Source organism: Erythrolamprus reginae, chromosome 8 (genome assembly GCF_031021105.1).
Source record: "Erythrolamprus reginae isolate rEryReg1 chromosome 8, rEryReg1.hap1, whole genome shotgun sequence".
NCBI lineage: Eukaryota > Metazoa > Chordata > Lepidosauria > Squamata > Dipsadidae > Erythrolamprus > Erythrolamprus reginae.
In genome coordinates, this window is record NC_091957.1 from 40031143 (window position 1) to 40056183 (window position 25041).

The 25041-nt window shown below is 40.3% G+C and overlaps 1 protein-coding gene across 1 annotated transcript in view; it reads left to right on the plus strand.

The window, feature by feature from the left end:
* Positions 1 to 25041, plus strand: part of TENM1 (teneurin transmembrane protein 1) — a 572994-nt gene that overhangs the window by 458414 nt on the left and 89539 nt on the right. Inside the window, exons 18-20 of the mRNA XM_070759727.1 lie at positions 635 to 778; positions 18420 to 18669; positions 21000 to 21020. Of these exons, the coding sequence (XP_070615828.1) occupies positions 635 to 778; positions 18420 to 18669; positions 21000 to 21020 (415 nt within the window). The remainder of the gene's footprint in view (positions 1 to 634; positions 779 to 18419; positions 18670 to 20999; positions 21021 to 25041) is intronic.

A 25041-nucleotide genomic window follows, 5' to 3' on the forward strand; every position in this document is an offset into this window, starting at 1 on the left:
ACCTAGAAGTGCCAACACAATTTCAGTGTGTGATCTCTTCCTGATCCTTCTAAGATGGCTTCTACTCCATTGCTACTAGAACAGGTCCTTCTCAAGAAGAATGGATGAAACATATGTTAAGATATTCATGAATTGGGAGAGTCATATTAACAAGGTCAGCCAATGAATAGGCATAGCGACTAAGTCAGCCAATGTGAGCTAAACACTTCTGAGTCTGTGCAGAGAATTGAAACTGAAAACTTAAGCTTAAGGCTCTGTACTCTCTGTCCACTCTGAACTCTGCTGAAATGAAACTAACTGTTCTCCGCTGCCTGTATGTTTACTTGTAACTACATTGATGAAGGACTCTGCTAATGGTATTGTAAATTCATCTGTTATTATGTTTATAAATAAGTTAATAAAACCAGCTGAATCAGACATCTGTGTGTGCTTCTGGAATTGGTTTTTATGCAACCAACTCTGATAGCAGGAATCTTTTTTTACCATACTCAAAATCAAATACACAAAGACACTAACGTTGTGAGACGGTTTTCCTCTGGAACACAACTTTACTACCAGTTGCCTGCTCTTAGAGCCTCCCTAGGCAAATTGATGAATTAGTAGCTATGATCTGTTGTATTTTATCTCTCCGCAGTCTCAGTAGGTTACGAATATGAGAGCTGTCCTGATCTGATTCTATGGGAGAAAAGGACTGTGACGTTGCAAGGGTTTGAGTTGGATGCTTCAAATCTAGGAGGCTGGTCCTTGGACAAGCACCACATTTTGAATACACAGAGTGGTGAGTATAATCCTTATTCTTTTTTTCATTATCATTTTATTCGTTTCCATCCATTGCTTCTTGCTCTGTCTTCAGGTGCTTTGGAGAATAGGTTGACCTACCTCTTTGATCATTTGATCTTCTGGTGAACATAACCTGCTTCTTCCAGCCATTCCTTTCAGATTTTGCTTTCCTTCTAAGATGTCTCACCTACATGGGGCTATCTTTGAAGAGTATTCGGAAACGTCAAATTGTCCAAAATGCAGCCACGCGAGCAGTTCTGGGCTTTCCAAGACATGCCCATATCTCATCATCACTCCGTGGATTGTATTGGCTACCGATCTGTTTCCGGACACAATTCAAAGTGTTGGTTATGACCTATAGAGCCCTACATGGCGTAGGACCATAATACCTCCGAGACTGCCTCCTGCCGCACGAATCCCAACGACCGGTGAAGTCCCACAGAGTTGGTCTTCTTAGGGTCCTGTCAACCAAACAATGTCGGCTGGCGGGACGTAGGGGAAGAGCCTTCTCTGTGGAGGCTCCAACCCTCTGGAATCAGCTCCCTCTGGAGATTTGCTCTGCCTGCACCCTCCTTGCCTTCCGTAAGAGTTTAAAAACTCATCTTTGCTGCCAGGTCTGGGGTTCCTTAGATCTTTCCCCTGACCAACGAATGTTTTTAGTATGCTTGTTGACTGAATGTTAATGGACGTTTTTTTAAAAAAATCAGAATTTTAAAGATTGGGGTTTTTTTTAATGTATATTAATTGGATTGACCTATGATTGCTTTTTTATATATGTTGTGAGCCGCCCCGAGTCCTCGGAGCGGGCAGCATACAAATCCAATTAAACTTGAAACTATTCAAAATCTCATTCCAAGTTATCGAAATCTTGAAAGTGGATTTTAGTTAGGTAACTTTGCACCTGTGTTCTTTCTTATCATTTTTAACAGGACTGTCTCATTTCTGAAAGGAATTAAATATTTGCTAAGCAAGATTGAAATATTTCTGTGAGCGCTTGCAGAATAGAGTAAACTTTAAGAGGTGGGAAAAATGAAGTGAGGTAGATGTGAAATAATTGAACCCATCAATTTTCGTTCCCAAAAGTGAGTCCTACTTAAATTAGTTCAGAGAGACAATTCTGCTACTTTCTACAATGCCCACACTCAATTATTTTTATATTAGGAAGAGGGTATCAAAAGTTATAATCCTACCCAACTCTTCCTCTCCCACCCACCCACCCGCCCTGTAATTTGACCACTGGGATAAACAAGAAGTTCTTAAATTTCATTAGCTGAAAAGTCATGAATTATTCACCAAATAATCTATTCTAAAAAGAGCAAGACAAAGTGAAGGAAAACAATCTGTTTATGATTAATGCTGTGATTCCGGCTTTGAAAATATCACTGCATTTAAATTAGGCTGACCCGTATTGACATGAAGGAATACATTCTACATAATTTTTTTTTCAGTTGCAAATGTTCTTTCTTCCAAAGTTTTCAGCTGCTTTATCTGCTGTATTTTTCTGAGTATAAGACATACCTTTTCCCCCTCAAAGAGGCTGAAAATTTGGGTGTGTCTTCGGAGAGGGGGCGGCATACAAATCCAAATAATAAATAAATAAATAAATAAATTTTGATTGTAGCTTATTCAAAGCTTCTTTTTTTTCTTATTCAAAGCTTCTTTTTTTTCCAGCCCTAATGAGGTACTAATGAGCTTCCCTCTTAGCGGCTTGCAAGCTTTTTTTCATTGCTAATTACTCTGAAGATTTTTTTTTCTAGCCCTAACAAGATGCTAACAATCTTCCTGGCTTGCAGTTTTTTTCATTGCTACTTCCTTCAAAGAATGTTTTTTTCCAGATCTAAATCTTTGCAGGCTTTTTTTCATTGCTACTCGCTCCGAAGAATGTTTTAAGTGTTAATGATCTTGCTCACTCTTTTTTTAATAAACTTTATTAATTTTCTTAAAATTGACAAACATACAAACACACATTTAACATAAAATTGGGGTTGCAGATACCACGCTTGTTCAAGAAGTCAAATTGCATTGCAGAAAAAAGAATACATTATTAATATGTTAAGTCAACCTATTACTTTAAGTGAAAAGAAGAAATTTTATATTACCTTATGAAAAACAAAACAAAACAAAACATAAACTTCATATCTAAGCAAAGTACAAACACAAAAATTAAATGCTAACCATACTACTAATATGCATTTTTAATTCTTCTTTTTGTCTATCCATGTATACACTTTATTCCAAATCACATAAAATTCAGATTCTTCTTGGTTATTTAACCGTCTTGTCATCATATCCATTTCAGGGCAGTCTAATATTTTCTTAATAACCTCCTCCTCTTTGGGAATATCTTCCCCCTTCCAATTTTGCGCATATACTATCCTGGCCACTGTCGTTATATGAATAACTAAATGTAAAATATCTTTCTTATATTTCTGTTTGTTTATACCTAGTAAGTAAAATTCTGGAGTTTTTTCTATCTCTTGCTGAAAATTTAGGTGTGTCTGATATTTTGATTGTAGCTTATTCAAAGCTTTTTTTTTTTCAGCCCTAATGAGGTACTAATGAACTTCCCTCTTAGCGGCTTGCAAGCTTTCTTTCATTGCTAATTACTCTGAAGAATTTTTTTTCTAGCCCTAACAAGATGCTAACAATCTTCCTGGCTTGCAGTTTTTTTCATTGCTACTTCCTTCAAAGAATGTTTTTTTCCAGACCTAAATCTTTGCAGGCTTTTTTTCATGGCTACTCTCTGCAAAGTTGTTTTCAAGCCCTAAATCTTTACAAACTTTTTTTCATTGCTATTCGCTCTGAATAAGGTTTTTTTTAAAGACCTAACGAAGGGATAAAATAATTTGTATTTATTTATTTATTGGATTTTATGCCGCCCCTCTCTGTAGACTCGGGGCAGCTAACAACAATGATAATAATAATAATAATAATAATAATAATAATAATAATAATAATGTATTAGATTTGTATGCCGCCCCTCTCCGAAGACTCATGTTCAGCTGATAAAAACAGCATGTAACAATCCAATAATAAAACAACTAAAAACCCTTATTATAAAACCAAACATACACACAAACATACCATGCATAACTTGTAATGGCCTAGGAGGAAGGATTATCTCAACTCCCTGATGCCTGATGGTATAAGTGAGTCTTGAGTAGTTTACGAAAGACAGGGAGGGTGGGGGCAGTTCTAATCTCGGGGAGGGGAGTTGGTTCCAGAGGGCTGGGGCCACCACAGAGAAGGCTCTTCCCTGGGGCCTGCCAAATGACATTGTTTAGTTGACGGGACCCGGAGAAGGCCAACTCCGTGGGACCTTATCAGTCGCTGGGATTCATGCGGTAGCAGGCGGTTCTGGAGGTAATCTGGTCCATAAATAATGTGACCAGACTAAGGATGCCAGCCAGATGAATACCTGGTAGGCAGATTTTTATACCTATTTTCCTCCCAAAAAACTAAAATGCATCTTATACTCCAGTGAGTCTTACACTCCAAAAATAGTGTAAATGGTTGCTCTCAATTTACAACAGTTTGTGACCTGGCACTGAAAAAAACTGTCATGACAAAACCGTTGCAGCATTCCCATGATCACATGATCAAATTCAGACACTTGACAATTAACTCATTTGGTGACAGTGTTCTGACCCAGCCTTAGCAGATGCAAGAAGCAGACTCCTTGCCACAAAAAACTCCCCCTCTTTATTTAACCTCTTTGAATTAATTGCATCCACCCACTGAAAAGTCCAGGCAATAGTCCTTCAAAGAGTTAACCACACTAACAGATCTTATGTTCTTTGAGATACCGGTAATTGAAAAGCTGGGAGCTCCCAGCTGAAAGGCTTCATATTAAATTCTGGAAATAATAATAATAATAATAATAATTATTATTATTATTATTATTATTATTATTATTAATTAGATTTGTATGCCACCCCTCTCCAAAGACTCAGGGCGGCTCACAACATAAAAGCAATACCTAATGTTAAAAAAATTTTAAAACTAATTTAAAAATACATTATTATAAAAAACATATCTGCTATACAATCATTCACACGCCAACTGAACATAAACATAATAAAGGTCAGTGAAAAAAGGAGGGAGGAGATTAATACCCCCACTCCTGGCGGCAAAGGTGAGTCTTCAACATTTTACGGAAGGCGAGGAGGGTAGGGGCAGTTTGAATCTCCAGGGAGAGTTGATTCCAGAGGGCCAGGGCCACCACAAAGAAGGCTCTCCCCCTGAGTCCCACCAGATGACATTGTCTGGTCGGCAGGACCTGGGGAAAGCCATGTCGATGAAACATGGGCGTATCTGGGAAAGCCCATGATAGGTCTCGTGGCTGCATTCTGCACGATCTGAAGTTTCCGAACACTTTTCAGAGGTAGCCCCATGTAGAGAGCATTGCAGTAGTTGAACCTTGAGGTGATGAAGGCATGAACGACTGTGATTAGAGACTCCCTATCCAAATAGGGCCGCAACTGGTGCACCAAGCGAACCCGGGTCTTTAGCAGTCTTTAATGCATGAAACACAATGGGAAAAATCTTCAGAATATGAACTGTTGTCTCCTACAACAACCACTCCCCTGTCCTTCTCTTTCCACATGTGTTTGCTTCCTGAGTCATTGTTCATCTCTCCCAATAGGTCTGCACATAGGTTCATCTGGAATAGGCCCCAGCTGTTCTTTCTCTCCACTCATATCAACCTCCAAATGTAGCTGCCTCTCCAGTGACTGGGAACAGGGGTGGGTTTTAACTTGCTTCCTCCCGTGCCGCATGGGCGCATTTGCACAATAGCAAAAAATTCTGGAAAAAAAATTTTTAAACCGAAAACATGCACAGTGGCAGATACCCAACTTACGTGCATGCTCAGATGAAAACATAAATAAATTAAAAATTCCCACAAAAATAAATTTTTTAAAAAGATGGCAATGCTATCAACCGAACTGGTTCCATGATGTCATCATGACATCATCAGCGGGTCGCTACCGGTTTGGGTGAACTGGTTTGAATCAGGGGGAACCCAACTCTGGCTGGGAAATGTTGGACAAGCCTGGCTCTATCTCTGCATCTGAAGCAGAGCATCCATCAGCACTTTCTCCAGACTCCAGAATTGGCCCAGGTTCCCCCCCCCAACTTCCTCATCGCCCCAGTCTCCCGCCAGCTCCACTGGCAACCGACAGGCCACAACAGATAGTTAAAGTGTCCTGTGCTCCTCTTTTGCAACCTTTTGACAAGCAAAGTCAATGGGGAAGCCAGATTCATTTATCCATGTTACTAACTTAACAACTCAAGTGGTCGACTTTAAAAGTGTAGCAAAAAAGGTTATTAAATGGGGCAAATTTTTTGGGGCTCATTTGTGGTCATAAATCAAGAGACTGCCTGTAATTTCTAGGAAAGAAGCTGAGAATGCAATCTTGGTTGGCAAACCAGAACTTTACCCACAAAGTATTTTTGCCGCTTGCAAATAAATGGCTTATTTCATTTGTCTTTGTTTTCAAATGCAAGTCGTCCCCCCCCCCATTTTATTGGCATTTGTCAGCAAAATCTTTCTGCCCTAACTACTTATTTCAAGCCAAGCCATCTTTCGTGTTTCCTAATTATATGCTGTTTATAGCTGAGACAAAGATAGAAATATCTTTATTCATGTAATGATAGAGGACAGTCAACTGCTCTTGTCATTTCTGTGGATTTTTAGTGCCAGGGAAGAGTTCTCTGTCTAACTTAAGTACCCTGGCCTATGGCAAACTGGTCTTCTAAATTTCAAAGAAATTCTAAGTGCACCAGCATGCCTTCCGTCCCCTGTCCTAATATTTCTCTTTTACTAGTATCATGTATATAGATATTGTTCTATGTCACATGTTTAAGCTGAATTTGAAAATTAAGGGAGACTAGGATAGATCTATTTCGGCCTTATTTTGGCCTCATCAGCTAGCCATACCCACTGGGACTTGAACCTGCAACCTTTGCCTTGTAAGGCAGAGAATTAACCTCTAGGCTACAGTATTGTTCTATCTTTGTATACCACCAATACGTACTTGACAAAACAAATTTATATAAAATAAAATAAATAAATAAACTCATCCATAAGTTGAAAACTTAATATAAACCACTTTAAACTTGATAGTTAAATAATAATAATTTTTTACAACAGAGTTATTAAAATTTGGAATATCTTCCCTGATTCAGTAGTTTCAGCTACTAACTTTCACAGTTTTAATTCTACCTTAACCTCTGTGGATCTCCACTTACATTTAAAATGTTCCTAAGAGTGTGTCAATAAGTGCACTAAAGTGCCTATTGTCCCTTTCACATTTTAATTTTGTTTTTTTAAATTATTCTCATTCAAATTTGCAATTTTCATATGACAAATAAATAAAATAATTTGTTTGTTTGTTAATCAAATTTCTATGCTACCCAACTCCCCAGGGACTCAGGGTGGCTTATTTCCATGCTTAGTTCTTTATTATCTCTGACATTAAATGCCAATGTTCAGATAGGATGAGGACAATGATGGCAATGTATCTATATATTATTTTTATTTTTATTTTAAAAAATTATTAAATTTTATTACAACAACAACAAAAAAATACTTAAAAGAAAACGTGCCCAACACCAATAAAACCCCACCACCATTTAGGGGGTGAAATTATTTACAATAAGTTTCAATTTCTTCCTTAGCTCCGGTTTACATTTCTTTAAATACAAAAAGTGATTGGAATTTATTTTTCACATTGTCGTCATAAATTCTACTTAAGATATAATTTTTCACCTTATTCCATCGTGCCATCAGCTTCTCCAATTCATTTTCATCAAAGTTATTTAATCTTATTTCCATAATTTCGAAGTGGATGTGGTCCACCATGTACCAGTACCAATTCTGGATTGTCCATTTATTGCTATCCTTCCACCCTAATACCACTACTGCTTGAGCGCTTTCCAAAGCTGCTGTTTTGATTTCTTTAAATTCTCGTAATTCCCCATATTTAACTAGTATTGCTAATTCTTTCGTAATTATCCAATTAATGTTTAGCATATTATTTATTTCATGTGGCAATGTATCTATAGACAACAAAACAGGAGCAGGCATTTTAAGTTTCCTGCAATGAAAACTCTTGATGCGCTTAAGAAAGAACTTGGGAATTTAAAAGTATCCCCTGTTTTCAGAACTTCCAGGCAGCTTTTTAAGACTTTTCAGGGGCCCATGAAACATTAATAGTCCTAATTCATCAATGTTCCTGCAATGGCCTCTTTCACAAAGTATCGCCCAGGGTGACAGTCCTAGTGTAAGACTATGATTTTGATAAACCCGAGAGAATGTTGATGCAATGTAGCCTGCAAAAGCCAAGAGCGTATTACCATAGAGATCTCTTGGGATTTCCTGCTTTGCAGTTGAAGCTATTCCTTGTTACCACCAGCAGTTGAAAAGAAGAGCTAGGCAAGGCTCAGGTAAATAAATAAAGCACCTTGCTGGTGAAATAATAGGACACTTTACAGCTCTAAAGCTAATAAGCATGGTTCATCCATCCTTCTTAATGGGCCAGGATGTACCGATAACTGAAGGCAAAGCTACATCCTAACAATATATAAGTCAAGAATTTTTATGTACCATCCTTGGTAAGAATTTTTGAGCTCTTTAAAGACAAAGCAGTTTAGTGTCATACAGGTCACTTGAGATATGTGGGGGACATAGGATTAGCAGTGGGGGTGATGATGAAAAGAAAAGTCGGAGGGAGTTTTATCTTCGATAGCGTAGTCATACTTATCTGTGATTACAGGCATTATTTGATGGAGAAGCTTTTTAATAGGAGCCAGACTTTTTGATTGCACGTCCATTTGTCTCAAGTCAAATAAAAAGTAAGGTTAATTTTTATTTCACTCGAGAGAAATGAACGTGCAATTTCTAATTAGTTTTAATTAGAACGAATCCCAGCGGCCAGTTAGGTCCCACAGAGTGGGTCTTCTCTGGGTCCCGTCAACTAAACAATGCCACTTGGCGGGACCCAGGGGAAGAGCCTTCTCTGTGGCGGCCCCGACCCTCTGGAACCAACTCCCCCCAGAGATCAGAATTGCCCCCACCCTCCTTGCCTTTCGTAAGCTACTTAAAACCCACCTCTGCCGCCAGGCATGGGGGAATTAAGACTTTTTCTCCCCCTAGGCCGTCACAACTGTATATATGGTATGCTTGTATGTATGTTTCGTTTTTATATATTAGGGGTTTTAAATTTGCTTTTAGTATTGGATTTTATTGTACATTGTTTATGATTGTTGTTAGCCGCCCGAGTTTTCGGAGAGGGGCGGCATATAAATCCAATAAAACTTGAAACTTGAACTTGAAACTTAAAGGAAAAGGAGGAGTTCTCATTGAGATTTTTTGGGTCTGGATTTTTCGATCTGCAGTAGCCATAGTTCTGGATAAACTTTTCATAATTCTCATTAGCATTAGGATGAAGATAATTGCTAGTGCCCAAACAAAAGCAATATGTAGACAGCGGGCAGGACTTTTGATAGATGTTACACGTGCTCTTTCTGTGGTTACATGGAATCGCTCAGAAGTGGATTAGATCAGTCGGGCTGGGAGAGGAGAACGAATGCAATTATTATCCCTCAAACTGTGACGGCTGTCAGATCAAAGGTGTCTTCTTCCTCCAACACGAATAGCCACAATAATTAGGAGAGAAAAAGGGATGGAAGAAATAAAAGGAAAACCACTTGCAACCCAACAGGAAAAGTAGAGTACAAAGTAAACACAATGATAAAAAGAAGAAGAAATTGTTGCATGTTAATCCTTCTGTCACAAGGTTCTTTCAGTTGTTCACCTTCATGAGGACAACCCATTGTCTTCATCTGGGACATAACCAGGATCACCAACCAGCATCTTCTACAAATGGTCAATTGGCTAGCTATTGTGACCATTTCAAGTCCCTCCCAATCCCAAATGCAACAATCCTCAAATAATTCTCCTTCTCCTCTTCCTTCCTTCCTTCCTTCCTTCCTTCCTTCCTTCCTTCCTTCCTTCCTTCTTTCTTTCTTTCTTTCCTCCTCCTTGTTCTTCTTCACATTCTCATTCTTCTCATTCTCTTTCTTATAGTCCTCCTTTTCCTTTTCCTTCTCCTCCTCCTCCCCCTAGTAGCAATGGCAGATACCAATATCTAGGCATCCTCCTAGACCCACAGCTGAGTCTTGAACACCATTTTTCGGCTGTGGCCAGGGGGACCTTCACCCAGGTTCACCTGGTTTACCAGTTGCAGCCGTATATGGACCAGGAGGCTCTGCACACAGTTACTCAGGCCCTCATCGCCTCCCGTCTTGATTATTGCAATGCGCTCTACATGGGGTTACCCTTGAAAACTGCAAATAGTCCAGAATACAGCCATGAGAGCTGCCTTGGGTATACCTTGGTATACCCATATAACACCTGTGCTCTGCAAGCTACACTGGCTTCCTGTTAGTCCCTGGGCACAATTCAAGGTGTTGGTTATTATCTATAAAGCCCTACATAGCTCAGGGCCAGACTATTTACCGCCTCTTACCCAGTGATGGGCTACCAAACTTTTTACTACTACACTGTCTTATGCATTTTGTTTCAACATCTTTCAGTGCAAATTGGCTGCTCTGGGATGGAGCTCCAAATTTTGCTACAAGAACTGCGTTCCTGACCGTTCCCATAGGAGTCCATCACTGCTCTTGCCACATACCTCCCAGAGTCCAATAAGAACACACAGAGTTGGCATACTCCAGGTCCCGTCGACAAAGCAATGCAGGTTGGCGGGACCACAGGGGAGGGCCTTCTCTGTGGCCGCCCCAGCTCTATGGAATCAAATCCCCCCCCGATGTCTGTACTGTTCCCACCCTACTGGCCTTCCATAAGGCCACAAAGACTTGTCTTTGCTGGCAGGGCTGGAGGGCCATGAACTAACAACTGACAGGGCCACACTGTATGGATGGTATATATGTATGGGATTATATGTATGGAATTTATATTAATTTGGTTCTTTTAATATGGGATTTTACATACTTTAGATTATATTCAACTTCATTTTATTGCTCTGTATCTATTGTATTTATATTTATATTATTATTGTAAGCCGCCCTGAGTCCTTCGGGATGCGCGGCATAAAAGTCTAATTAATAGATAGATTTTATTTATTTATTTATTTATTTATTCAATTTTTATGCCGCCCTTCTCCTTAGACTCAGGGCGGCTTACAACATGTTAGCAATAGCACTTCTTAACAGAGACAGCCTATTGCCCCCACAATCCGGGTCCTCATTTTACCCACCTTGGAAGATGGAAGGCTGAGTCAACCTTGAGCCGGTGATGAGATTTGAACCGCTGACTTACAGATCTACAGTCAGCTTCAGTGGCCTGCAGTACAGCACTCTACCTGCTCCGCCACCACGGATAGATAGATAGATAGATAGATAGATAGATAGATAGATAGATAGATAGATAGATAGGATAGGATAGGATAGGATAGGATAGGATAGGATAGGATAGGATAGGATAGGATAGGATAGGATAGGATAGGATAGGATAGGATGGAGGGAGGGAGGGAGGGAGGGAGAGAGAGAGGATAGGATAGGATAGGATAGGAGGGAGGGAGAGAGAGAGAGAGAGAGAGAGAGATAGATGGATAGGATAGGATAGGATAGGATGGAGGGAGAGAGAGAGAGAGAGAGGGATGGATGGATGGATAGGATAGGATAGGAGGGAGGGAGGGAGGGAGAGAGGGAGGGAGGGAGGGATGGATAGGATAGGATGGAGGGAGGGAGGGAGGGATAGATAGATAGATAGATAGATAGATAGATAGATAGATAGATAGATAGATAGATAGATAGATAGATAGATACAGACATAAAGACAGACAGACAGAGAGACAGAGATAGATAGATGATAGATAGATAGATAGATAGACAGATAGATACAGACATAAAGACAGACAGACAGAGAGACAGAGATAGATAGATAGATAGAGACATAAAGACAGAGAGACAGAGATAGATAGATGATAGATAGATAGATAGATAGATAGATAGATAGATAGATAGATAGATAGATAGACAGACAGACAGACAGACAGACAGACAGACAGACAGACAGACAGACAGACAGACAGACAGACAGACAGACAGACAGACAAATAAATAATCACTTGCTTTGGAAGAGTTAGTCATACTGAAAATCTTTAATGGTGAGAAAATGGATTTCCCGCAATATTATTTCCATCATACACTCCAACCTTAGAAGATAAAGACTTTGAACCCTAGAAACAAGAAATCCAGCATTTTCAAAAGAGAAAAAAGGATGTTTTTTCCACTTCTCTCACACACTGGTGAAAAGGGAGCACAATCAATCAGGAATTGTTCATCCCAGAGATAAATACACTATAGGAGGTGTTGGAGTTTTCATTCACATCTGTCAGCTTTCATTCCAGGCTGAATATTGGATTTGTACTGCAGCTTATGGTTCTTTTCTGGAAAGAACCAAATCAGAAAACTTCTCTATTTACCTCTGTTATGAACAGCAATGTGTTCTCGCCTTTCTTTTTAAGATTGATTAGTTTTTAAAGTGCTCTTTTCACACAATATGACCCACCGTATTAACTGCAGAGGTGAGATTCCAGATAGGTATTCTTTACTCATAGGAAAAAGAAAATTTTAGCAGCTTGAAGGTTTGTTTATTAACTGATTTTTTAAAAGCATAAAAATCAGTGTTAACTGGTTCTAACTAGTCTTAGATGTGCATAATCTAATGTACAGTGATACCTCATCTTACAAACGCCTCGTCATACAAACTTTTCGAGATACAAACCCGGGGTTTAAGGGTTTTTTGCCTCTTCTTACAAACTACTTTCACCTTACAAACCCACCGCCGCCGTTGGGATGCCCCGCTTCCAGACTTCCGTTGCCAGCGAAGCACCCGTTTTTGCGCTGCTGGGATTCCCCTGAGGCTCCCCTCCATGGGAAACTCCACCTCTGGACTTCCATGTTTTTGGGATGCTGCAGGGGAATCCCAGCAGAGGAATCCCAGCAGCGCAAAAACGGGTGCTTTGCTGGCAACGGAAGTCCAGAGATAGGGTTTCCCAGTGAGGGGAGCCTCAATGAAATCACAGCATCGCAAAAACACAGAGGTCCAGAGTTGGGGTTTTGAGGACTTCGGTGTTTTTGCGATGCTGTGATTTCACTGATGATCCCTTCGCTGGGAACCCCCACCTCCGGACTTCCATTGCCAGCAAAGCATTTGTTTTTGCAATGCTGGGATTCCCCTGCTGTGATTTCCCTGCAGCATTGCAAAAACACAGAGGTCCGATGGTGGGGATTCCCATGGAGGGGAGCCTCAGGAGAATCCCAGCAGTGCAAAAATGAGCACTTCGGCTGGCAAAAGGGATGAAGTTTGGGCTTGCACGCATTAATTGCTTTTCCATTGATTCCTATGGGAAACATTGATTTGTCTTACAAACTTTTCACCTTAAGAACCTCGTCCCGGAACCAATTAAGTTTGTAAGACAAGGTATCACTGTATTTGGAAACATACCTTGTTCAGACATGGATCAGTCCATGTGGAAGAGCTGAGATACCCTGTCTCTTCTTCAAATGGCACTGTAGAAGGACAAGTCTCTGGTTTCAAGCCCTTCAAGAGAAGAAAGATCAAGAGAAAGATGCACAGGGATTGCAGATATATTGTATTGTTATAGAGTATAAACATAGAAACTTGAAAGCTTTTACTATACAAAATCAAAGTGAGGTTATTTTGAGTTTCTTTCTCACACTTCCTTCAATCTCTGGACTGTTAAATCTCTTTATCCACCTCTTCTTCACCATCTGAACCTTCTTTCATGCCCCATTCCTTTAACAATTTTTTTTCCAGTGCTGGTGTAACTTCCAACAGTCACTAAGCAAATTCTTGTAAGTCGAGGACAATATGGATTCTTCCATGGAAGCTGAGATTTGACATGATCTTCTATCAACCTTTCAAAGTAGACCTGCTCAGAAACAGACACCATTTTTTAAAATAAAAACCATCTCATTTTATGACCCTGTACTCCCTTAATTTGGGGTAATTTGAGTCAGAGTCATTGGATGGAGATGAGCATTAACTGACCGGATGCCTTTCCTATTTTTTTTAATTGAATATATACAATTAAAAACAGAGTACAGAAAAGCAAAGGAAATATATATAATATACATTCTAACAATTATAATTTACTTATATAGTACACATAGGTGGGAAAGGAGAAAAGAAGAAAGGGAGGGGGTTGGGGAAGAGGGGAAAGAGATATAAGGAGAAGAGGGATAGGAAATTGGAGCAAAAGAGGAGTATTAAGAAGGGTGTAGAGGGCCAGCGTTAGAGCTGGGGCTTTCATGCTTTGCGGCCTGTGGTTTAGGCACATAGGTGGTGTAGTTTTCCCTAAAGTTTTATCCATATGTTTTTGACGTAACTGTTAGTGCGAACACATATCAGTGGTTTAAGGGTTTGTTCATTCAGTTTCTTTGTAGTTTAAAGTTTGTGTCAATCGATGTTTACAGTTTGTCGTTTCAATTTGATATTATGATTTGTGACGTAGATTTTACAAGTTGTTTTTGTTGGATATTTTTCTTGATGAATAATTTTTAAGTAATTTCTTTTTTTTAACCAATGGCACCATTTGTCCCATGCTTTATAGAAATCTGTCTCATCCTTGTTTTGCAATTCCATTGTTAGCTTGGACATTTCTGCACATTCCATTATTTTAATCAAAAGGGATAGAACGGTTGGGTTTTTTCCCTGTTTCCAGAATTGTGCATATAAAATCCTTGCGGCTGTAATAATGTGAATTATAATATATCAGAGTCATTGGATGGAGATGAGCATTAACTGACCGGATGCCTTTCCTAATGCCACGCAGAGTTCACAGCAGGTAGTTTCTCTTTGTGCCCTAGGAGAGAAGCATCTGCTGCTACCTAGAATTGAATTCTCAACTGTCTGAGTGGGAGCTGAGCCTCTTTACCACCAGGCCACCAGGCCACTCTCTACCAGACACCAAATGAGATACTAGAATTTAATTCTACTGATTGACTGTAGTAACACAGTCTTGAAAGCCTGACAACATTTCTCTTATTCACTAGAGTCCATATAGGGCAATCTGAAGTTTGTTTCTCCTGCTTTCCTCTTTTTCCAGGCTAGGTTCTTATTTTACTCACATAAATGCTGCTCATTTCTTCATTTCCACATCCTTCTACATTCCTTTGACTTTCCTGAAAACTAATTAAAGTGGAGCTGTTCTGGAGGGCTTTTTTTAAATAGTTAAGAACGAGCTACATATTGCTTAAGCAAACTCGTGGTTTTTATTGTTGTAATTACATTTATCGTAATGACATAGATGTTGCATTTTCTATAAAATGCAAGAAAATTCACAAAACTGAAGTGGGGCCTCAAATCTCACGAACAAGCATGCAAATAAACAATATGATACTATTTAATTGTGTTATAAAACCACAAGGAGTTTTGTGGCCTCTTAAAAACTGATTTATAACAACACAAATTCCTCTGGTAATCTGGCCAATCAGATAGATACACAACCAGGAGGTTTATTCATATATAAAAGAATGCTCATAAGGTTCTTTCTGAGCTCTTTGTTGAGGCCCGCCAGCGACCAGCAGAGTTGGTGGCAGAGTTGGGCAGTGTGGAGGTTGGGGAGGAACATGAGCCAGTCCTGGAGTCCGGGGAAAGCTCTGATGAGTGCTCTGCAACAGAGGTAGAGATGGGCCCAGAGCTGTCCGATAGTTATCTGCTACCTTCGGAATTGGAGTTAAGTAGGGCTGAAGAACAGCTGGAGCCTGTTCCCGATATGCGCATGTGAAGAGTTGTCAGAAGGGAACAATTAAGGAACAGAGGTCAACTTGGGAGTAAAGGCACACTGAATAGCCCCTCCCACACAGAATAAATAGGAGAGAAAGGGGAGTAGTGTTTGCAGGAGACAATTAGTTTGCGCCAAGGTGGCGCAGTGGGTAGAGTGCAGTACTGCAGACCACTAAAGCTGACTGCTAGATCTGCAGATCAGCAGTTCAAATCTCATCACCAGCTCAAGGTTGACTCAGCCTTCCATCCTTCCGAGGTGGGTAAAATGAGGACCCGGATTGTGGGGGCAATAGGCTGGCTCTGTTTAAAAAAAGGGGCTATTGCTAACATGTTGTAAGCCACCCTGAGTCTAAGGAGAAGGGCGGCATTAAAAAATCATATAAGAAGATTTGCTTATCTGAGTTTTCCTTACCAAGTATTTCCTTATACAGCCTTATAACCTGGAAGCTATCGGCTTGGCAACTATCCAAGGACTGATTAAGTCTGTTGTTGCAATTCACCCTTGAAAGACTGTTTGCTGGAACTTTATTTTATTTATTTATTTATTTATTTATTTATTTATTTATTTATTTATTTATTTAATTTGTATGCCGCCCCTCTCCGTAGACACTTTGCTGTATGTGAATGCTAAGAATTCACATTAGCCAAATAAAAGAGGGGGTGTATGTTGGGGGACAAGGAGTCTGTTTCGTGATTTGATGAAACCTAGGTCAGAATACTCTTCTTGTTTATTGTGGGGTTCTGAGAGAATGAGACTATTTATACCCCAAGATATAGGCGGAAATAGCAATTTTGGCAGCTCTCCCCAGTTTGAACTCTGATAGGGTCAAGCAAATGGCCGTCTTTCGTATCACTTGCTTTAGTTGTGCTTTTTAAAAAGAAAACTTTGATACAGGTAGTCCTGGATTTTCAACAGTTCAATCAGTGGTTGTTTAAAGTTGAATGGCACTGAAAAAAGTAGCTTATTAACCCTTTTCCCACTTACAACCATTGAAATCATCCCTGCAGTCATGCAATCAAAATTCAGATGTTTGGCAGCTAAGTCCTATTTATGACAGTTCCTATTTCCTCTTGGGATCATGCAAGTCCCTTTTGGGACCTTGCAACCAGCAAAAAATAATAATAATAATAATAATAATAATAATAATGATGATGATGATGATGTTGTTGTTGTTATTATTATTATTATTATTATTATTATTATTATTATTATTATTATTATTATTTAGATTTGTATGCCATCCCTCTCGGAAATCTTGGAGTGGCTCACAACAACAATACACAATACAAATTCAATGATTAAAAACAGAACAGTTAAAACCTTTCATTTGAAAACAGTCATACCTAAACAAACCATACATAAAACGGGACGGCCAAGGGGAATAAATTTCCCCATGCCTGGTGGCAGAGGTGGGTTTTTAGGAGTTTGCAAAAGGCAAGGAGGGTGGAGGCAGTCCTAATCTCCGGGGGGAGTTGATTCCAGAGGGTCAGGGAAGGCTCTTCCCCTGGGTCCCGCCAGACGGCATTGTTTTGTTGATGGGACCCGGAGAAGGCCAACTCTGTGGGACCTAATCAGTCACTGGGATTTGTGCGGCAGAAGGCAGTCCCAAAGGTATTCTGGTCCCGAAGGTATTACAGTAGTCCCTCACCTATCGCTGGTGTTACGTTCCAGACCTGGCCGCGATAGGTGAAATCCGCGATGGGGAATTTATCGACTGATAGTACTTATTTAAGTATTTATATTGTAATTGTTTGGTAAGTTTTCATTGTTTTAAGTGTTTATAAACCCTTCCCACACAGTATTTATTTTAGATACAGTATTTAAATACAGTATTTACAATTTTAGATATTTTTTTTTTTTAAAAAAAACCTGCCGATCGAGTTCGGCGGGCTGTTTAAATCTGCCAATCGACTTCCTCAGAAACCCGCGATGAAGTGAAGCCGCAGTAGGTGAAGCGCGGTATAGCGAGGGACTACTGTATACACCGAATACAGCCATTTTTGGCTTCCCGAAGCCCCACCACGCATCCCACTTTTGTGAAAAATGGGCTGGGTTTTTTTTGTAAAAATGGGGGTGTTTTTGCCTTCCCCCAGCCACCAGGAGCAATCTGCAGACTTCCCAGACCCTCTGTGTGCCCTGTTTTTTTGCAAAAATGGGTAAAAAACAGGTTTGTTTTTATAAGAAACGGGGTGCACAGTGGGTTTGTAAGGCCTGCAGAGTACTTCTGGGGTCTGGGCAGGACAAAAAATTTTTTTCCTTACTGACCTCTTTGAAATCTTGGTGCAATCTTATATACCAGTGCATCTTATATCTGTTAGTACAAGGTATATGGTTGTTAAGGTTTACCATTTTAAACTACCTATTGTAGTCTCTTGTATTATCACTTTAAATATTTTGGGCTGGTTCGCCATAAGAGGGCGCCAGTACTCCTTGCCTCAATTATGCTTTAACGCTCATTCGCTTTTGCTTTGCTTTGAGGGGGGAGTTTTTTTGCTTAGTGCTTATTATATTGGATGGCTTAGTGCTTGTTATGGATTCTTTCTATTTTGTATATATGTAAATAGTACTTATTAAGCATAACTAAGTCTGTGTCTTTTTCTTTGGCTTTACCACACATCCACACTCTGTTAAATTTCTCTGCTCAGTGTATGTCAAAGGTCTCATAACCTAGCTATACCAAGACATACCAACATAGTCAAAAAAATGCAGTACTGCAGAAAGAATCGAATGAACTGTTATTGTACTGTCCTGCCTCTGAGTCTATGTGTGTGCCTTTATTTGCTTCGCCAATAACAGGGATTGTCCATAAAGGCAATGGAGAGAACATGTTCATCTCACAGCAGCCAGCAGTGATCTCCACCGTCATGGGCAACGGGCACCAGAGGAGTGTTTCCTGCACCAATTGTAATGGTCCTTCCCACAGTAGTAAACTGTTTGCACCTGTGGCCCTTGCATCCGGCCCCGATGGGAGCATCTACATTGGCGACTTCAACTTTGTTCGAAGGCTTGTTCCTTCGGGAAACTCTATTAGCATCCTGGAACTAAGGTAAAGATATCACAGGAGAGATGTATTAAAATCCTCAGCAAGGGGTATACAAGGGGTATCGGTTGTATCACCGTTCCTCTTTTCTGAAGCCAAAAAAAGGCCCCTTTACATTAAGGAAATAACATGTCAAAACACTTCTATGCTTAGCGGAGCAATGGTAGCTCCTTTAAATGTTAAATGTTGTTTGTATCGTTTGTCTTAGAAAAATTAATAAAAATATTTTAAAAAAAACAATTGGCATCTTTCACAACTTATATACAAGTGTTATCCTGAAAGTAAGTTTACAAGGGACATAGTTATCATGGGGAATGTTCATGGGAGAAGTTGGTATTACTATTGTGTAGTGGGAAGCCAGTGGAAGCGAATGAACAGTGCCAGTGGTCAGTAGATCATCGACTGGTGTTGTGGTGAAGATTAGAGTTGAGCATCCTCAATCTGTTTCCCTCCAAGTGCGAAGTGCCCACTGTAGTAGGCTACCTGAATGCTAAGGACATAAATGCTCCTGTGAAGGGCGCCCAAGATGCTTACTGATGCGCACAAAATCGACAGAGTGAGTGCCTCCCAAGAATTTCTTGACTGTTTCAAGATTGAAGGCAAGGCTTTTCTCAACTGGATGAAATTGGGCTTATCACCACACTCCAGAGAGCAAGTGTCAATCAATGTAGTGGCGCCATACCCATTCTCCTTCAGCCAAAAAATTCAAAACTCAGCAATCGGCAAGAAAAATATTGGACACCCATCGCACACAATTCTTGGGCACTCTTGCAGCAGCATTTATGCCCTTAGCATTCAGGTGTGCACTTCGCACTTGGAGGGAAACAGACTGAGGATGTTCATCTCTAACCTTCACCAAATGCCAGTCAACGATCTACTGACCACTGGTACTGCTCGTTCACTTCCGCTGGCTTCCCGCTACATGATAGTTATACCAACTTCCCCCATGAACATTCTCCATAAGAGCTACGTGCCCTGTAACCTTACTTTCCAGATAACCCTCCTATTTAGATGACTCCAGTTGTGAACAGAATGTAATAGAGTTGGAAGGAACACCTGCTCAAGAGGAGACACTCAACATTTGAGACAAATGGTTGTTCCATCCCTTCTAAAGAACCTCCAGTAATGGAGCACCCATTACCTCTGGAGGCAAACCATTTCACTGTTTAATAATATTAATATATGTTTGTTTTCGTAGATTTTCACGAGTATATGTATGTAGATTGTTCTGAGTTCAGGTTTTGCCCCGTGTAAAATATTACAAATACTCAAAATATTACACGGGGCAAAACCCGAACTCAGAACAATCTACATATTAATATATGTATGTATGTATGTATGTATGTATGTATGTATGTATATATGTGTGTGTGTGTGTGTGTACATATATATGTGTGTGTGTATATATATATATATATATATATATATATATATATATGTATGTATATGTATGTATGTATGTATGTCACATGTTTTGGCTGAATTTGAAAATTAAGGGAGACTAGGATAGATCTATTTCAGCCTTATTTTGGCCTCATCAGCTAGCCATACCCTCACTGGGACTTGAACCTGCAACCTTGGCCTTGTAAAGCAGAGAATTAACCTCTAGGCGACAGTATCCAATCCCTTCAGCTCTGTACCAGGGAAGGGTTACATATTTTTGTGTCAAATCACCCTGGTATATTGAAGGAACATCACAGCTCCTATTTTGCCTCTTGGCCCAACCCAGGGTGCTTTCCAAGGCAGTTAATTTATTAATAGCCGACAAACTATATTGTATATGTGACACATGTTTTAAAATTTCAGCAAAAAATATATCAAATGTTTTTTGCTGAAATTTTAAAATTAAGGGAGACTAGGATGGCACCATTTCGGCCTCATCGGCTAGCCACACCCTTACTGGGATTTGATCCGGCAGCTTCTGCCTGGTAAGGCAGAGAATTAACCTCTAGGCCACCAGACCTGATCCCTTCAGCTCTGTACCAGGGAGGGGCTATATGTTTTTTATGTTGGATATATATATATATATATTATAATTATCATTATTGTTGCTTTTTTGCACATGTATTTAGCAAAATAAAAGTGAATCGCATAGAATATATAGAAATAAACTAGTTCTTGCATTTTAAAAGCTCATCCTTCTGTTTCTTTAGGAAGTTTTTAAAAATAAATTCCATTACGATTGTTATACGGATTCAATAGGATGCATGATGGCTAATATGTTACTTGCCTAAATAAATATTTATGATCGTTCCTGTTAATACATTTATGTGATTGCATTTTATTTCATCTTTTTTTTTATTGCACTTTTGCCTTTGCGTGAATCTCCATTCAAGAAACAGAGACACCAGACACAGGTATGAAAATTATGGTCTTATGAACTTCTTCCTTTTCCTCCTCCTCCTCCATCTTCCTCTTCCTCCTCCTTCCCCTCCTCGTCCTTCTTCCTAGTATATTCCCATAGGTACAGGGTCCATTTTGGATAAATGTTCAAATGTTATTCTATAATTAATCCTGAGGGAAAGCAAACTATCTCTATTGAAAAACCATTTAGCAATCTGCTTTGGTCCTTATAAAAATTGCCAAGGTGGCTCTCCATCACCGATGGACCATGAGCCGGAACGCTAAATTGTGCTCGCCGCCACGGTTCATAAGTTCTTGTGGGACCAGCATGATTTTGCTGCTGCACCTGTGGAGGTAACAAAATTGCGCCCGTGTTTCGGTGAGGTTTTACCTGCCTCCATACCGTAGGTGCAGCAGCAAAATCACGCTGGTCCCGCAAGAACATACGAGCCTTGGCGGCGAGCACAATTTAGCGTTCCGGCTCATGGCCCATCACTGGTGGAGACTCACCTTGGCCATTTTTATAAGGACCCAAGCAGATTGCTAGATGGTGCTCTCCATGCAACTCTTCTATAAAACTGATGATAATCTTGAATTATATATAATTAGAATTTTACCAAATATATACAAATGAGATAGAAAGCAACTGAAAGTCACAGCATTTAAATTTGAAGAAAAAGATAAATTCATACATTGGGGAAAAGATTTAATTGCTTTACTCTTTTAATAAAATGCATACAATTCTGGTTTGTTTGGCTTGTTAATGATATGAAACCGTGGTCCCCACCTTCTCCAGTCTAAAAAATACAAAACATGGTCCTTTCCACCTTAGAGGACATCTCTACCTATTGAATTTGTTCACTAGAAATGGATGAGAGCATCAGTCACTTACTTGTAGGACTGTGCTAAAGAATGTTTACAATTCTTTGTAAGTGGAATGATGAGTGTTCTGGTTTCTGGTAGAACTTTAGCTATTACAAATAACTCTTACTAAATGCAGTATTTCATAAACATAAAAGTTCAAGTCGGCTACCTGACCCTCTATTAGAACTCCCCTGGCAACCACATCAACTTACACATGGACAAACATAGCCGTAATAGACCGCCTTCTGCAGCACGAATCCCAGCGACCAGTCAGGTCCCACAGAGTGGGTCTTCTCCGGGTCCCGTCAACTAAACAATGCCGCTTGGCGGGACCCAGGGGAAGAGCCTTCTTTGTGGCGGCCCCGGCCCTTTGGAACCAACTCCCCCCAGAGATTAGAATTGCCCCCACCCTCCTTGCCTTTCGTAAGCTACTTAAAACCCACCTCTGCCGCCAGGCATGGGGGAATTAAGATTCCTTTTCCCCCTAGGCCTTTACAAATTTTATGCATGGTATGTTTGTATGTATGTTTGGTTTTTTATATTAAGGGGTTTTTAATTCATTTTTAGTATTGGCTTACTATTGTACACTGTTTTATGATTGCTGTTAGCCGCCCCGAGTCTTCGGAGAGGGATGGCATATAAATCCAATAAATAAATAAATAAATAAATAAATAAATAAATAAATAAATAAATAAATAAATAAGTAGGTAGGTAGGTAGGTAGGTAGGTAGGTGTTGTGATTCAGCCTGAGGCTGCTCAGGGACCAGCTGTGTCTCTGCTGGCCCCAAGCCCGGAGGAGGAGGACAGCAAAGAGGAGGGGGCTGAACAGTCGGACGGGGGAGAGGAAAATCAGGAATGGGATGAAGGAGAACAGCATGAGAGCCCCGGAGGGGGCTCTCCCCAGCCAGGAGCTTGGAGTCATTAGGTGATGACGCACAAGCCGTCATTGACATGCGACAGAGACAGTCAGATCAAAGAAAGGAGCAATTAAAGAAGTATTATCAGCACTGAATTAGGAACAGCTGGGTTTGGGTGTGGTCCTCCTTAGCAGGGTTTAAAAGGCAGGCAAGCCCTTGAAGCCATGTGGAGTGTTATCAGTTTGGAGTTGCGTTATCCTGTCTTGTTTCTCGGCATCTCTGTTCCTGGCTTGTGGCCCAGCAGCTTTGGAAGACCCGTGGGAGGTGTAGGTCTGCTATCTACAGCCTTGGCTTGGCAGCAAGAATTCTGTATTGCTGCATGGAGTTTTGCCTTCGTGGATATATCTGAAGATACAGCATTTTCCTGTTTGTAAGGACATTTTCTGTTACCTGTGTTTTTCTTGAATTTTATAAAACTGCCTTTGCCTTTTCCCAGTGTGTCTGGCTTCTCTTTTTGGGTTGGTATTGGCTTCTGGAGTGACCCAGACAGAACAGTAGGTAGGTAGGTAGGTAGGTAGGTAGGTAGGTAGGTAGGTAGATAGATAGATAGATAGATAGATAGATAGATAGATAGATAGATAGATAGATAGAGATAGATAGATAGATAGATAGATAGATAGATAGATAGATAGATAGATAGATAGATAGATAGATAGATAGATAGATAGAACTGAAGACCTCAAACAAAAACTTAAGAAAGGAGTTTCTTGGTAGACCTTTCTTTCTTTTTTTAAATCCCTAAAGGAATCAGTCTACCGCGGAGAGGCCATCTAGCTTTATTTGTTAGTCATTGATTAACACTAAGATCCCATGTGGATGGAATATGAACATGCTTTTTTAAGGACTGCATAAAGTAGATGCTCACAACGTTTTTTAACAGCAAAGTTTTCAAGGCTGCTTCGCTGCACTTACACATGCTAAACATGTAGCCTTAACCTTGGATTGTTTGGAGCTTCCTATAGCATGGAAAGGCGCTTTGACATTTTCTTCTTAAGTTTATCCTACAACTTGTCAACTCTCTAGCTTTCTATGGTGTGTGTGTGTGTGTGAGAGAGAAAGAATATAATCTTATTTATTTTCTTCCTTATTGTATCCAGACTTAAAAGTTGCTTCCGTTGTGAATTGCTCTAAGCAGCTTACATTCCAGTTACAGTAAAAAGATCAGAACCGTACATGCACGCACACAAAAAAACCCAGTGGTAATCCTGTCACACCAAGAAGCAACCATCCCAAATCCGTTTGCTCGAAGCTTCCCAATCAGATCCTGTTCCAAAGCCTTGCTGCAATAAGCAGGTCTTAATAGCTTTTCTAAATTGTAAAAACGTGGGGCCATCCTGAAGTCATTAGATTTCAGGTGGACACAAGGAGTGTTTGTGGGCCACATCCTCATACCCCTCACCTAATCGAAACCACAGGGTTGCTTTGTGGAAAGGGTGGAAATAATCCCAGCGACCGATTAGGTCCCACAGAGTGGGCCTTCTCCGGGTCCCGTCAACTAAACAATGTCGGTTGGCGAAGGGGAAGAGCCTTCTCTGTGGCGGCCCCGGCCCTCTGGAACCAACTCCCCCCGGAGATTAGAACTGCCCCTACTCTCCTTGCCTTTCGTAAGCTCCTTAAGACCCACCTTTGTCGTCAGGCATGGGGGAACTGAGACATCTCCCCCGGGCATATACAATTTATGCATGGTATGTTTGTATGTATGTGTGTTTAGAAAATGGGGTTTTTAAATATGTTTAGACAGTAATTTGGATTTGTTGTAAATTGTTTTCACTTTGTTGTGAGCTGCCCCGAGTCTGCGGAGAGGGGCGGCATACAAATCTAAATAATAAATAATAAATAAATAAATAAAATTTGTGTATACTGTACTACTTTGAACCCTTGGAGGACAAACAATATAGAACAGTGATGGTGAGCCTTTTTTTCCTCGGGCGCCGAAAAATCATGGGTGTGCACAATCACACATGCATGAGTGCCCACACCCATAATTCAATGCCTGGGGAAAGTGAAAACAGCTTCCCCTGGCCCCCGGAGGCCCTCTGGAGACCGGAAATGGCCTGTTTCCCAACTTCTGGTGGGCCCAGTAGGCTAGTGTTTCAACCACCCCAGGTTCCAAAGGCTTCCCTGAAGGGTAAAAACAATCTCCCCCATCCCCCTTGAGGCTCTCTGGAAGCCAGAAACACTCTCCCAGAGCCTCTGTGTGAGCCAAAAATCAGTTGGCTGGCACACACATACACATTGGAGCTGAACTAGGGCA